The 17041-nt window shown below is 37.9% G+C and overlaps 1 protein-coding gene across 1 annotated transcript in view; it reads left to right on the plus strand.

Annotated features, from left to right (window-relative positions):
- Positions 1-17041, plus strand: part of LOC115225710 (zinc finger protein 98-like) — a gene marked incomplete at its 3' end in the record, with an annotated part of 34158 nt that overhangs the window by 10306 nt on the left and 6811 nt on the right. The window contains exon 2 of the mRNA XM_036514495.1: positions 12576-13822. Within this exon, the coding sequence (XP_036370388.1) occupies positions 13005-13822 (818 nt within the window). The remainder of the gene's footprint in view (positions 1-12575; positions 13823-17041) is intronic.

The following is a 17041-nucleotide window of genomic DNA, read 5'->3' on the forward strand; positions in this document are numbered from 1 at the left end:
ATGCTAAATCATTCTATGAAAACGGATCAATTATTGAAATGTAAATGCATTCATACAGAAGACGAACCACGATGATGATGGTCCTCATCATTTAACATTCACTTTTCCATGCTTCTGTGGATCAGATGGAATTCATTGATGGAGATTTTCTCCAGCTGGATGCCTTTCTTGTGACCAATCCTCACCTGTTTCCAAGCAAGGAAATATTTTCCCTGGTGAGACATATTTTACGCAGAGGACTGGAAATGAACAACTGCACAAGTATGACGGTCATGATGGCCATTTATGAACATCACATAATATCTGGACAAGGGTACATACATACATATGTATGTCTGAAGAATTTCTTATAGGAAATATCTTACATGTTTTCTCTACGTGTAAAAGTTTATAATTCCTATTAGGATATGAAACACATGTAATGCTCAATAAATATCAAACTCTTCTCCATTGTCCTTATGTGTTATGTAATTACTCTGCAAAAAATATTATCCATACCACATACAAAAATAATATACACACACACACACATTATATATATATAGGCATGGGAGTGGCTGTGTGGTATGTAGCTTGCTCACCAACCATATGGTTCCGGGTTCAGTCCCACTGCATGGCACCTTGGGCAAGTGTCTTCTACTATAGTCTCGGGCCGATCAAAGCCTTATGAGTGGATTTGGTAGGCGGAAACTGAAAGAAGCCCGTTGTATATATGTATATATATGTGTGTGTGTGTGTTTGTGTATCTGTGTTTGTCCCCCCAACATCACTTGACAACCGATGCTAGTGTGTTAACATCTCTGTAACTGATAGAATAAGTACCAGCCTTACAAAGAATAAGTCCTGGGGTCGATTTGCTCGACTAAAGGTGGTGCTCCAGCATGGCCGCAGTCAAATGACTGAAACAAGTGAAAGAGATAAAGAGTATGTAATAACCAGCTTCTTTGTTCAACTGATATACTTTCATTAGTTGGAGTAAGAGTGGGAGGGAGGGAAGACGCAGAGAGAGGGGATCTTTCTTATAGTAATTCTTGTTTCTTTATTATTCACAAGGGGACAAACAAGGACAGACAGACGGATTAATTCGATTATATCGACCTCAGTGTGTAACTGGTACTTATTTAATCGACCCCGAAAGGATGAAAGGCAAAGTCGATATACTTATTTCTTTACTACCCACAAGGGGCCAAACAAGGACAAACAGATTAAGTCGATTCTATCAACCCCAGTGTGTAACTGGTACTTAATTTATCAACCCTGAAAGGTTGAAAGGCAAAGTCAACCTCGGCAGAATTTGAACTCAGAACGTAACAGCAGATGAAATACCACTAAGCATTTCGCCTGGCGTGCTAACGATTCTGCCATCTCGCTGATCTTTCTTCTAGTAATTCTGCCTGTCAATATGTTACTGAACCCATCAGTAATGCTTTCATGTGATCAGTGAAAAAGAGGGAGAGAGGAAAGAGGATAAGGCAAAGAGTGGAGCCGAAAGAGAGAGAATTGATTGAGGATGAAGCATGCATGGCACGTGGTAGGGGGGAATGTAATAGTTATTTTATGGATAAAAATGTTATTTTGGAGGTCGCTGCCACTTTTCAATTTTTTCCTTTTTTGTTTCTATTGATTCCATATTTGGAGTATTGGTATAGTTTTGTAAGGCAATCATTGACATGAAATTCTTTTTATAGTTTGCAATCTTGGGTAATTTAACCATTTGAAAGCCACAGATGTATAGGTGCTTGTTTCCATAGTAACAAGCCAGGATCTTTTCAGTTTGAACAGCAGTTTTTCTAGCGGTGTCATATGAAATTGTCACCCATAATTATGACCCTAGTATCGATCTATTGCATTTAAATCTGTTTTAGGGTTATGGGTTGGGGGGAATGGTATCTTTTTTTCTTCACAAATGTAAATAAACCCAATCTGTTTCTTAAACGAGGGACATATTCATACGGCGCAGAATGTTTTCTTTCACCTCAATAGATGTCATTGATTGGTTGAAATTGCAGAAATTGAAGAAAAAACAACAAATATCTTACAAAGTATAGAATTTTCTCAATAAAGCCAAGAGAAAAACATGTTTTATAAACACATTCTACCAATATACGAAGTTTAAAATTTTTTAGTTACCTAGAAATTATGTTAAAAAACAGCCATTCAAACCGAAAAGATCTGATAATTTTAATATTTGAGGTATTCATATAATTTTCCATGCAGAATTTCATCAGTTAATTTGCTTCTTCCACAGAAAGTTGGGATCCTTTCGGTTCGAACGGCAGTTTTTTAAAATAATTTCCACATAACCAAACACTTTTAAACTTCGTATACTGGGAGAATGTGTTTATAAAACATCTTTTTCTCTTGGCTTTATTAAGAAAATTCTATAGTTTGTAAGATATTTGTTGTATTTTCCCTTCAATTTCTGCAATTTCAACCAATGAATGATGTCTATTGAGGTGAAAACATTCTGTGCCGTATGAATATGTCCCTCGTTTAAGAAACAGATTGGGTTTATTTACATTTGTAAAGAAAAAAGATACCCTTTTCCCAAACCCTAACCCTAAAACATAATTATGGGTAACAATTTCATATGACACCACTAGAAAAAACTGCCGTTCAAACCGAAAAGATCCAAAAGTTGTTTTTAAGTTACAATGGCTTAAAGTTCGATTATGTTTACTCATTCACAAAACAGGGTTTGGAAGCTATCATTTTGAGCATGGCAACACGTGTTGTCAAATATTTGTGAATCTGTATTCTTCACACGGTAATTTTACTTTTGTCTCAGTCATTCGACTGTGGCCATGCTGGAGCACCGCTTGTTGTCGAACAAATCTACAACTCTCTCTCTTTTCTTCCCACGTGACCGATAGGCCAGACTGCTAGCCCTCTTTTTGCGTCTGACCACGGTCAGTGCAACATCGATATTCTTCCGTGTTTGTGAAAGTTCTATATCTCTGCCGTAAGGATTCATTTCCACACACACCAGCTGAATTCAATTCGTCCCCAGTCGAAAGTCACCTGTTGTTATGTCCTATTATTATTAATATTTTTATTGTATTTTGTATTTATATTTGTGTAACATTGTCTGTTTTTCCATCCTTGTTTTCGTATACATTCCATGCTTTCTTCCGAGGAATCTAATGCTCTTAGCTTAGGTTTTCCTTGGGGCTGGCCAGATTGGAGCAATCTCAAGATTAATCAGCCGAAATTGCGAGGATGATCTGGTTCTTTACTGGGGATAGAAAGCTTTGAATGACCCGTCCTTGTTTTTCATAAAGGAGCCGTACTTTGGTGTGAAATAATTTTTTCCACAGGCTTTTTTGAGTGCATTCAACAACGCATTCAACAACCACCCGCCACATTCTTCTGGAAAAGAAAGGGGGAGGGGTGATGGGGGACCTTGGAGTTTCCAACCAACAGAGCTTTTTTTTTTTCTGGGTTATTTTACATGCTTTCAATGTATGTGACCTTGAAATCACGCATAAAAGGGCTCCTTTCCTCAGAAAAGGAAAGATTCGGCCGCTATATCTTGCATGACCTTCTACCACATAACAGCTATTTTGAGTCCTTTATCGTAAATAGCTGTTGTATGGTAACAGGGCATGCTAGAAATAGCAACCAAATCTTTGGAGGTGAGATACATTGAATGCACTTGAAAAACACCTATGGAAAGAATTTATTTCACAGTGAGGTTATGAACAGGTCTTTTATGAAATATTTACGGTATTTCTAAAGCCATTTTCACTTTAAAATATTTTTTAAATATGCTAAAAAAATTTTCGTAATGGTATTCAATTGAAAATAATAAAATTGTCTGTTTAAAGAAAGCTAAAAAATAGATACAAAAAAGCAAAAATAGAAACATTTCCCGTAAAAACAACTTTTTTTGTTGGCAAGTTAGTCATAATGTGTCTAACCAAAAGGCTAGAAATTCTTCTTTTTCAGGGTTAAGTTATTTTTGGTGTATTTTCCCAATATGCACTGTTTTGGCTATTTATACCCACCAAAACTCCTAATATCTCATGAAGCAGTTGTCCAATTCACGCGAAACTTGTTTTATTCCGTTTGTATTCACATTTCAGGAAAGTCTTAATTCTTAGTATTTTCCCCATTATGTGCCATTTTGGCTATGTAACATTGGAAGCAAGATTCAAGTTCATTTTTAATGTAATATATGTGTGTGTGTGTATAGGTCTGCCTACTTACAACTGCAATACAAGTATTTAGTTGTGAATAAACCATTATACTTGGCACTTGTTGCCCTGGAGAAAGGCTTTGATAGAATTCCTCAGTTGGCCACACACCAAGGTTCAACAGAACCTACTGAAGCAAGCCAACGTACTTCTGGCATTATCACAGGCGAGAGCAAGGAGTCGACATTAAAGTTTGTACTGTTTTCAAATTTTGGCACAAGGCCAGCAATTCCACGGGTGTGTGTGTGTGTGTGTGTGTGTTAAGTTGAATATGTCGATTCCAGTGCTCAATCGGTGATTATTTCCATCAACCCCCAAAAGGACGAACGACAAAGTCCACCTAGGCAGAATTTAAATACAAATGTCATGTCAGAAGAACCACAGCTAAGCATTTTCCCCAATGTGCTAACGACCCTGCCAGTTCGCCACTTTAGTTTCTTATTAATTACTAGTGGGACCCATGTAAATTCTACAGAATTAAAGAAATTAAGAGGACCTATTTAAGAAAGAGAGGATGATTTGCATTTTTATAGCATTCATAGTTTTAGCTTTCTTTGAATATACTTGGCATCCGTCTACATCCAATTCCTCACAACACCATCGGTGCCATCTTTTTCCTCTTTTTTATTATATCTTCTTAGTGTTCCATGCTCTAGATCTGTACATCTTTTCTCAGGCAGCTTGCAACTGTGTTTCTTGTGAATCCATAGTTTAGGCTAAATTAATCCTTAGAAACAAATATCGATCTCTTAAGTGAGAAGGCGATAAATTGCACAGAAGTGCAAGTGTTGAGTGATGGTCTCTATAAAAAAACGAAATTCTTTTTCACTATCAACACACCACCACCATCTCTCTCTCTCTCTCTCTGCCTTTCTTTAATATCAACATCAGAACATCACCCCTCTGCTAAGATTATATTTCTAACTCTTCTCTATATCACGACCTTCGGCTAGGTTTTTTAACCATAAAATAACTATTACATTCCCCCTATCACATGTCATACTTGCTTCTTTCTTAGTCTTTTGTCTCTCCCTTTTCTTTCTTTCTCTATTTGCCCCACTCTTTGTCTTATCATCTTTTCTCTCTCTACCCCCTTTTCTCTAATAACATGAAAGTGTTACTGACGAGCTGAGTAACAGAATGAGAAGCAGAATTATTATAAGATCACATTACTCTATTTTTCCCTCCCTTTTCTCCACTTCTGTCCCCACCCCATTTATTCCACTAATCTAATGAAAGCATAACAGCTGTACAAACAAGCTGGTTATTATATATATACATAAATATTATTTTTGTCTGAGGTTTGGATAATATTTTTTGCAGAGTAATTACATATCACATAAGGAGACTGGAAAACAGTTTGATAGTATTTATTCAGCATTACATGTGTTTCATTACCTAATAGGAATTACAAACTTTTAGACAAAGAGAAAACATGTAAAATATCTCCTATAAGAAATTCTTCATATATACATATATACAAGTGTGTGAGTGTGTGTGTGTATGCACAAGTGAGTGTACCCTTGTCCAGATATTATGTGATGTCCGTAAATGGCCATCATGACTGGCATACTTGTGCAGTTCTTCATTTCCAGTCCTCTGCGTAAATTATGTCTCACCAGGGAAAATATTTCCTTGCTTGGAAACAGGTGAGGATTGGTGGCAAGAAAGGGTACCCAGCTCAGGAAAATCTCCATCAATGAATTCCATCTGATCCATTGAAGCATGGAAAAGTGAATTTTAAATGATGATTATCATCATCATTGTAGTGATATGGTTCCTCTTCTGTATGAATGCAGTTACGTTTTAATAATTGTTCATTTTCATAGATTGATTTAGCACAAATGTCTTAGGGTATGGTTTTATCTTTCATATTAATATGACAGTGTAGAATTCTCCATTTTGATAGAATGATTAAGCACTGCTATCACAGTGATATGTTTTCCTTCCTCTGTCAATGCTCTTTTGATTCGTTAATGGATCATTTCAAATTCATATAGTTTCTATCTTGTGTAGAGGGTTTTATGAGATACAAACTTGTCCTTCAGAAGGAATGTTATACAACCAATGTCACTGTGTTATGGATCAACTTCATAACGAATACACTTGTGTTTAATTGAGTGATGTTTTTGTGAGAATGATTTACCACACATTTCACAGCGATATGGTTCCTCTCCTGTGTGAATACATTTGTGTGCAGTCAAGTTACTGCTAACAGAGAATGATTTACCACAGATATCACAGTGATAAGGTTTCTCCCCTGTATGAATACGCTTGTGGTTGGTTAAGGTACTGCCAGCAGAGAATGATTTACCACAAATATCACAGGGATATGGCTTGTCTCCTGTATGAATACGTTTGTGTCGAGTTAAGTTACAGCCACCAGAGAATGATTTACCGCAGATATCACAATGATATAGTTTGTCCCCTGTATGAATACGCTTGTGAATAGCTAAGCTATGAGCACGAGAGAATGATTTACCACAGATATCACAGTGATATGGTTTCTCCCCTGTATGAATACGTTTGTGTGTAGTTAGGCTACTGCCAGCAGAGAATGATTTACCACAGATATCACAGTGATATGGTGCTTCTCCTGCATGAATTTGTTAGTGTAGATTGAATTTACTTTCTGCTAAGAATGATTCTTTGCAGATGTCACAGTCATATGATGATTTTCATAATTCTTCCGACATCTCTTCAAGAAAAATAAAATCGATCCTTCAAGTTTTACAGATCAACAACTTTGTGAGTGGATTTGGTAGATGGAAACTGAAAGAAGCCTGTCGTATATATGTATGTGTGTTTGTCCCCTTAGCATTGCTTGACAACCGATGCTGGTGTGTTTACGTCCCTGTTAATTAGCGGTTCGGCAAAATAGACCGATATAATAAGTGCTGAGCTTACAAAAAATAAGTCCCGGGGTCGATTTGCTCGACTAAAGGTGGTGCTCCAGCATCACCGCAGTCAAATGACTGAAACAAGTAAAAGAATAAAAGAGTATATATATAGGTGCAGGAGTGGCTGTGTGGTAAGTAGCTTGTTTACCAACCACATGGTTCCGGGTTCAGTCCCACTGCGTGGCACCTTGGGCAAGTGTCTTCTACTATAGCCTTGGGCCGACCAATGCCTTGTGAGTGGATTTGGTAGACGGAAACTGAAAGAAGCCCGTCGTATATATGTATATATATGTGTGTGTGTGTTTGTGTGTCTGTGTTTGTCCCCCTAGCATTGCTTGACAACCGATGCTGGTGTGTTTATGTCCCCGTTACTTAGCGGTTCAGCAAAAGAGACCGATAGAATAAGTACTGGGCTTACAAAAGAATAAGTCCCGGTGTCGAGTTGATCGATTAAAGGTGGTGCTCCAGCATGGCCGCAGTCAAATGACTGAAACAAGTAAAAGAGTAAGAGTAAAAGAGAGAGTATATATGGAGAAATACATCTAAATCATTAATCAACTATCAGATAATACCCCATCACATACTATATTGAACCACTACATAAGAACATAATCCTTTTCCGCTTTTTGTGGAAGGGAGGAAAGCCACTTGTGAGGTGCTCCGTTTGCTGCCAGGAACCGTTAAAGGGTGGGTTAGGAATGTCTTGGTTGATGATGCGCAGACATGCGTTGAGGCTGAAGCATCCCTGGCACCACCTGGAGGGTGATAAGGTGTGGAGTCCGCTGGCAGGGGAATTTTTCCCGAGACCGGCCTCCTTAGTCAATTTTAAACCCGGTCGCATCAAAAGATGGAAACTGACTTTATGGCAAAAGGAGTGCCGACAGGCACTCACGCTGATCCACAAGGCGGGCAAGGCCGGCTGCGGAAATACCACCTCGGTATTTTATAGAAGGCTGGTAGAGGCAAAGAACGACGACGTCCTAGGAGGGGCTCTGGGGTTTGACGAAGACCAGCTTACCAACCTGTTTAAAAAGACTTTCAGGACGGGGTATTTGGATAATTTCCAAAAATCCCTGGCCTGGCAGTGCTATAGGAATGCTTTACCTGTTCGCGAGAAGTTATCGCGGCACGGAATTTCAGTGCCACCGACGTGTCCAAGGTGCGAGTTGGACGATGAAACCGTCCAGCACGCTTTTGTACACTGTCGGAAGTTGTCCGACTTGATAAGTTACGCAGAACACGTGTTATCGCATGTGGGACGAGTACAGCTGTCGGCTGAGTCTATGATTAAGATGATACCGCCAACTGGACTCTCGAAGGAAGGTGAGGCATGTTTTCACTGCACGGTTGCAGTAGTAAAAGAATGCATGTGGCGAACAAGAATGGAAGGAGTCGCGATAGGATCCTTTGTCTCGGGCCCCGGCTTGCTCACTTACTTCAGATATCATCTGAAGAGCAAAATGGGGCTGGAAAAGAGGATCTTACCACGGGGTGTGTATGAGAAAAGATGGAAGGAAGTGGAAAAAAAGGTGGGTGTCAGAAACCCAGCTTAACTATGGAGGGAGGAGAGGAAACAAAAGCTGCGGGGCCTTATAAATTGCCGGGGTTTAAAACTTCGGTAAGATCGAAAGTCTATGTAATGTTATAATATTCTATTGGTCATGTAAAGGACAATTTACAGACGAATTTTTATAATGAATAATCCAAATGTTATGGAAAATTTTTAATCGAACCTCCTAACTGTTTCTTGCATGTATGTCCTGTATTTGTCCTTCTATGTAACGATTGTATAATCATAATAAAGAAATATGGAGTTAGTTCCCTAACGTTTGACGTCGGTTGTGTTTTTCTCGGCTCGTAGAATTCGGTGAAAAAGAACAAAAAGTGTTGTTGTTGTGGAGTTTTGAACTTCGGTTGATGCGGTTTCGCGTCACACTGGTTCTGCGCGTTGCACTGTTTCTGTTTGGGCGACCGTTTTCGGTCTGAGGAGATTATGAGCCGCCTCTCCCTAACTGGTGAGATGGCCGGGAGGAATTTATTTGAAAGTTTGCTGGAATTGTCAACATCTGAGGAGGAGTTGGAAGAAGCAGTGGCAAAAATGGACAGGAAGCTGGAAAGTACCTACGCAGGAATAATGAGGAAGTCGATAGAAAAAGAGGTGGACCTGGCTAAACTACCAGGCTTCCAGAATTTTATGAAGGAGGAGGAAAACGGCGAAGTCGAGCTGTCACCTCCAGCAAAGCGGAGCGAGTGGTTCAATCGTAGAACCATAAAATATAGAGTGTACGTGAATGGAGGAAGAAAGATGGAAATAGTCAATATGGAAGTTATTGAAGAGGCATTGAAACAGACTGGAGAGGAAATTGTTTACCTGACTGGAGGAATGGAGTATGGAACGGTAACGGTGCAGTATAGAAGTGAGAACGTCGCCAAAAAAATAGCAGCCAAGGTGGTGAAGACCGAGAAAATATACTTACTGCCCTCGTATCTAAATAGAAGGACCACAAGAATTAGGGTGGAGGGAATACCTCCACACCTAGAGGGTGAATACATAACGGCAGCGGCGATTAAGGGAAACGAGGAAAAGGTGGACATCCTCCACGCCACGATGAAATACGAAGGCGTGAGAGGTGCTACCTTGGACATGAATATACAGACGGAGGCGGAAACAATGGAAAGGCTGACAGATACTATAAGAACAGGGAACATTATTATGAGAGTGTGGGTGGAGGGCAGGGCACCCAGGTGCTATAAGTCTGGCCTGAGGGGTCACATAAGAGCCTACTGCCCTCCCCCACCAAAGGAAAAGGAAATCGTTACGGAACCCCAAAAGAAGGAAGACACTAAAGAAAAGGAGAACCAAACAGAAAGGGAAGCAACTGAAGAGGAGGAGATCCAGCAAGAGTGGCAAGAAGGGATAAAAAAAAGGAAAAGAAAGAAAAAAGAAAACAGTACGAAACCCCAACCCACCCGTACCCTCTGAGTCCCATCCCTCCCCTGCAAACAGCGATTCCACCCACTCCCCGCCTACAAGAAAAACAAAAACAAATGCAGACACACAGAAAGAACAAAGTCCCAGGACCTATTTTTTGTGTGTTGCGAGGAGAAGGGACACCCAGAACCCGAAAAGGATGGTACATAAAGACTTATGGCCCGAACATGAAGATGGTAGTTACGCGGTTTTGGAATTTGAATTTATGGAGACATTGGTGAGGAAGGGTGAGGAAGAGCGTATAAAACGGATGACAGTGCCGATGCAGGGTGAAATGATAGAGATGTATGAAAGGAAAACGAAGAGTGTGATAGAAAAACTAGGAATTGTAATTGGAAATGGGTGATAAAGGACAGGTAAGTGATGCTGGCGGATGGGGCCGAGAGCGTCGCTTTCATATTATCATTTTTTCATTTGATAATTCATTGTTCATAAATTTAATTATAATGTTCTATGTCCCCAATGTTTTGTAATGTCCCCTCTTCGTCGCCCCTGGTAGGTAATAAAGAAATCGGAGTTAGTTCCCGTTGTTAATTGTAAAAACTCTTCCTCATTAAGTGTATTTCTTGTTCTTGTTTCTCACGCACCTTCATTGTTTGATCAGTTCCACCTGGCAACTGATATTTAAGAGAAAATCCAATCAAATATATACAAATGATTAGTAATTAACTGTCTAAAGAAACAGATACAGCATTTACGATTATGTGGACCTGAAAAATATTAATTAACGTTTGTTGTAGAAATCTAGAAATTCTCTTGAAGCTGTCGTTGTCCACTCTGACTCCAGTTCTCACATCTTCCTCCTTCACTATTTCTCTCCATATCTATTACTATGTAAGTATTTATTTAAACATTTCTATTATATATGTGTCGTATTATGTACATTTATTTGTTTCGATGTGTTGAGAAAGTTAAAAGAAAAAAAAATCTCACTAAGACGAAATTATACGAAAGGCTGTCATTTTAATACTTTCATTGTGTTGTCGTTTTCTTTTAGACATTTCATTGCACTTTTGGTTATTTTCTAAATTATTTGTAAAAACGTCGGATCGATCCCTTGTTTAGATAACATTTATCTTTCTTTATAACATGTAAATTCGACAATTTCGTTAAATGCGGGAAAATTACGATGTAATTAGTAAGAAATGGGGAATGTATAAATATACGAGTGTGCACTTGAAATACTGAAACGAAAAGCAAATATCGTATCGAGAGAAAATGCAACGGATTTTATTTGAAACATAGGAAGTCTTTATTTCTGGTGGTTTTTCTACATCATTAAAAGTTAGAATTAATATGGTTTTCTAATGTATTTAATTTTGTGTGTGTGTGTGGAGTGCTGCTTTAAGCACCTAATATAATCCCTCGTCACATATTTTTATTTGGGGGAATTTTCAGAAATTTTTGCGTCCGAGAATTCGTTTGGTCATGCAACCAAAAAAAGAAAAAAATCTACTGCGATTTATGAGTTATTTAGCTGTTATTTTTCGCACATCTCACGACCAGTATGGTAATAATTCTCTGCTTAAGTTCCTCTGGGCTTGCAGGAAGAGGGGAGACATAGACTAGGCCCTCCCTGAGAAAGAAATGGCAAGGTGTCATTTGAACAGCACGTTGCCTTCTTCAGGACGCGCCAAACTCTTTGGAGGGATCTGGCTTTCATTCTCCACATCAACCAATAAGTTTTCCTACATTAAAATTTCCCCACTAAGGATTTTGATGCTGTAAGTGAGACATCAATATTATTTACTGACATTTATTCATCTTTTATGCTCAACAAAATATTAACGTTGAGCTAGCCGCATATATATATATATATATATATATATATATATATGTATTTGTATATATGGCTCCCATGCAGGTTGCATGTAAAAAGTACCATTCGAGCATGATTGATGCTAGTGCTGCCTGACTTGCACCCATGCCGGTGGCACATACAAAGCTCCTTTCAAGCATGGTCGATGCCAATGCTACCTGACTGGCTCTGTGGCACATAAAAGGCCACCGCTACATGCTCAAACAGCATCCAGCTGTAGAAATCTTGCCTGATAAGATTGAAACCTTGTTCAGCCTCATGGCTTGCCAGTCCTCAGTCAAACCTCACAAACCATGCCAGCGTGGAAAGCAGATGTTAAACGATGATGATGAAGGTAGAGAAAGAGCGATGTCTGTTTTAGCAAACAAAGATACAAGACTGCAATGAAAACATCAGAAATCTAGTGTCATTTATATGTATATTGGTGTGTGTGTGTGTGTGTGGAAGTGTGTCTATGACAGACTTTATATTCCAGGAGTTGGTATTATAATAGATGTGTCTACTCTATGATATAAACATTTTGGTAATGCAGAAATGGGATAAATTTAATAGTTCAGATAAAGAATTACTTCTACAATTTATGAAAACAGAAATGTCGTAAATTTGCACTTTTGAATATCTGCCTTTTAAACATACTTGATGTCATATTATTTTCTATATTCTTTCAGAAAATCACATGAAATTGGCTAAAAAGTATTTTTTACTTTTAAAGAATCATCAATATGTATCATGTTTGAAAGACTCTGCAAAGATATTCTACAAACGTATAATCCTGCTTCTATAAAAAATTGCTGAATTATAGTAAAATATTTCCTCTGAGAGAGAAAGCATTTCTTTACTTCTGTGTCTGAAATGTGCAAGAGATAATTTTCTCTTTTAAATATACTTTGATGGATTTCCAAAGAGTATTTGCGACATTTTTAAATATTGGCATTGATCACGTTTAGAAGAAATATAAGAGAAGTGATATTTGTTTGAAATAAACTATAAAAGCAAAAAGAAGCAAAATATCCATATATTTTGATGAGAGAAGAACTATTTTTGAAAAGTTGTTGATCTGTACAACGTGAAGGTGCAATTTTATTATTCTTGAAGAGATGTCTGAAGAATTAGGAAAATCATCATATGACTGTGACATCTGCAAAGAGTCATTCTTAGAAGAAAGTAAATTCAATCAACACAAACAAATTCATAAAGAGGAAGCACCATATCACTGTACTGTCTGTGGTAAATCATTACCTCGTGCTCATAGCTTAGCTATTCACAAACAAATCCATACAGGGGACAGAGAATACCACAGTGATATCTGTGGCAAATCATTCAGTCAGGCAGTTTACTTAACCAGACACAAGCGTATTCATACAGGGGAGAAAGCATGTCACTGTGATATCTGTGGTAAATCATTCGATCATGAAGGTAACTTAACTACTCACAGACGGATTCATGGAGGGGAGAAACCATATCACTGTGATATCTGTGGTAGATCATTCTATCATGGCAGAAACTTAACGAAACACAAACGTATTCATACAGGAGAGAAACCATATCACTGTGATATCTGTGGTAAATCATTCTATCATGGCAGGAACTTAACTGAACACAAACGGGTTCATACAGGAGAGAAACCATATCACTGTGATATCTGTGGTAAATCATTCTCTGATGGCAGTCACTTAACTCAACACAAACGGGTTCATACAGGAGAGAAACCATATTCCTGTGATATCTGTGGTAAATCATTCTCTCATAGCAGTAGCTTAACCACTCACAAATTGGTTCATACAGAGGAGAAACCATATCACTGTGATATCTGTGGTAAATCATTCTCTATTGGCAGTAACTTAACGAGACACAAACGTATTCATACAGGTGAGAAACCATATCACTGTGATATCTGTGGTAAATCATTCTCTGATGGCAGTCACTTAACTCAACACAAACGGGTTCATACAGGAGAGAAACCATATCACTGTGATATCTGTGGTAAATCATTCTCTGATGGCAGTAGCTTGACTCAACACACACGTATCCATACAGGAGACAAACCATATTCCTGTGATATCTGTGGTAAATCATTCTCTCATAGCAGTAGCTTAACTACTCACAAATGGGTTCATACAGAGGAGAAACCATATCACTGTGATATCTGTGGTAGATCATTCTCTGAAAGCGGCAGCTTAACTAAACACAAGCGTAATCATACAGGGGAGAAACCATATACCTGTGATATCTGTGGTACATCATTCTCTCATGGCAGTAGCTTAACAAACCACAAACGTATTCATACAGGGGAGAAACCATATACCTGTGATATCTGTGGAAGATCATTCTCTCAAAGCAGCAGCTTAACTAAACACAAGCGTATTCATACAGGTGAAAAAGCATATCGCTGTGATATCTGTAGTAAATCATTCTCTCAGAACAGTGGCTTAGCTCAACACAAATCTATCCATACAGGGTAGAAACCATATACCTGTGATATCTATGGTAAGACGTTCTCTGGAAACAGTCACTTAGTGATACCCAAATGCATTCACACTCAAGAAAAATCAATTCACAGTGATATCTCTGGCAAATCATTTACACAATGTCATTGCTTATTTAAACAAGTCTTTCCTTATGAAGTGGGTCCATAACACAGTGATATTTGTTGTATAACATTTCCACAGAACGACAATGGACGTATCTCATAAAGACATCCACAGAATATAGAAACTATATGAATGTGACATCTATAGTAAATCTTTGACATGAAATCATCCATTATTGAATCAAAAGAGCATTGACAGAGGAAGGAAAACATATCACTGTGATGTTAAACCTGAATCATTCTTTCAAAATGGTGAATTAATTATACACAGTCCTGTTAATATGAAGAATATGCCATACCCTAAGATATCTGATAATGATCAATTATAACATAAATGAATTCAAATAAAAGAGGAACCATATCACTACGATGATGATGATCCTCATCATTTAACATTCACTTTTACATTCTTCTATGGATCAGATTGAATTCATTGATACCTTCCCTGTTTCCAAGCAAGGAAATATTTTCCCTGGTGAGACATTTTTTACACAGAAGACTGGAAATGAACAACTACACAAGTATGACGGTCATGATGGCCATTTACGGACACCACATAATATCTGGAAAAGGGTGCACACACACACACTTATGTATGTCTGAAGATTTTCTTATAAGAAATATCTTACATGTTCTCTACACATCTAATAGTTTGTAATTCCTATTAGGAAATGAAACACATGTAATGCTGAATAAATAATATTAAACTTTTCTCCACTGTCCTTATGTGTTATGTAATTACTCTGCAAAAAATATCATCCAAACCGCCCACAAAAATAATATATTTATAGACTGTAAATCCTTGAGTATAATCCGCATTTTTCCCAAAATTTATCGGTCAAAATCCCTAGTGCGTACTATACACAAGGTTAAAAATGAAAAATATTTTCTAAGCTATGTCTGAGTCTCTATTTTGCTGTCAGGCGCGAAAATACCTTAAGCTAAGCCTGAAAGCAATGAAGTCACAAAATAATCATCCATAACTTGCAATAAGCAACATTTATTAAAATAAAAGTATTCAGAACACAGAATAACATGTAACAAAAACAATTTGCAAACATATTTACATTCCCATATAACAGTTAAGAACATCACCATTATTGTATTATGCATGCGTGGAAGTGTTTGTTTGACTAGGTGCTGCTGGCTTAATGATGCACGACTCAAGTTAGAGAAGGGGTGTGTATTATACACAAGGATTAGGTGTTATACTCGAGGATTTACGGCATATATATATATATAGTAACGAGCTTGTTTGTGGTGAAAGTTGGTGTGCATCAGGGATGTGTGTTGTTACCATTGTTGTTTGCAATAGTGGAGAAGGAGAGTGCAAGAAAGAGACTGTAAATGGAGATACTGTATGCAGATGACCTTGTTCTGATGAGAGAGAAGTTTTGGAAATGGAAGGAGGCATTTGAAAGCAAGGGTTTGAAGGTAAACCTAAGGGAGAGAAAGGTGATAGTGAGTGGGGTGGAAGAAGTGTTGGTGAGTAAGGTGGATCCATGTGGTATGTGGGAGGAGGGTAATGGCAAATGCAGTGTTGTGTATGACGTGATAACATTGGAAAAATCCACATTTTTCATTAAAAAAATTAGGACCTGGGTTTGCACTCCCTTAGCAAATTTTGTTGCTGGGCCATTGTTCATATGTGTAGGTAAAATATGTAAAAGAAGAAAATGAGATTTCACATGCACACATGAAGCTTGTAAGAACAAGTATTGGATCTCTTCAGTTTGAACGGTAGTTTTTTCTAGTGGTGTCATATGAAGTTGTCACTCATAATTATGACCCTAGTATCGATCTATTGCATTTTAATCTATTTTAAGGTTAGGGGTGGGGGGAAGGGTATCTTTTTTTCTTCACAAATGTAAATAAACCCAATCTGTTTCTTAAACGAGGGACATATTCATACGGCACAGAATGTTTTTTTACCCCAATAGATGTCATTGATTGGTTGAAATTGCAAAAATTGAAGAAAAAACGACAAATATCTTACAAACCATAGAATTTTCTCAATAAAGCCAAGAGAAAGGGGTGGGGGAGAGGCCTCGGGTAATTTCACATCTTCACTCCACGGCCTTTAAGCTAAGAAAAAAATAGTGTAATTGGTGTAAAACTACTTGTTCTAAATGATTATCATGAATCATAATCTCCGTATTTTTATACGTATTTCGCAAAAAAAAAAGAAAGAAGGTATTATTTCCCGGAAACGAAATGGAAAAAAAAAATTAGTGGAACTGGTGTAAAAAAAAAAAAAAGAGGGTAGGGAACGAATCTGAAAACAAAAAGGCCCGGAAAGCAACGAGGGTGGGGAGAGGCCTTCGGAATTTTCACAAGATCCGAAGTTTTTCCCTCATAACTTTAAAATGGGTTTTTAAAAATGAAATTTTATATAAATACCTTTCAGACGGTATAGATTACGATTATAAAGAAATTTGTGGGGAAAATCTTTTCCAAGGGTGTAGGGTAGAGGACTTCGGACGATTCACAAGATCCGAGTTTTTCCCTCGTAACTTTGAGGAAAATATAATCCTTTTGAAATTA

Source organism: Octopus sinensis, linkage group LG28 (assembly GCF_006345805.1).
Source record: "Octopus sinensis linkage group LG28, ASM634580v1, whole genome shotgun sequence".
NCBI lineage: Eukaryota > Metazoa > Mollusca > Cephalopoda > Octopoda > Octopodidae > Octopus > Octopus sinensis.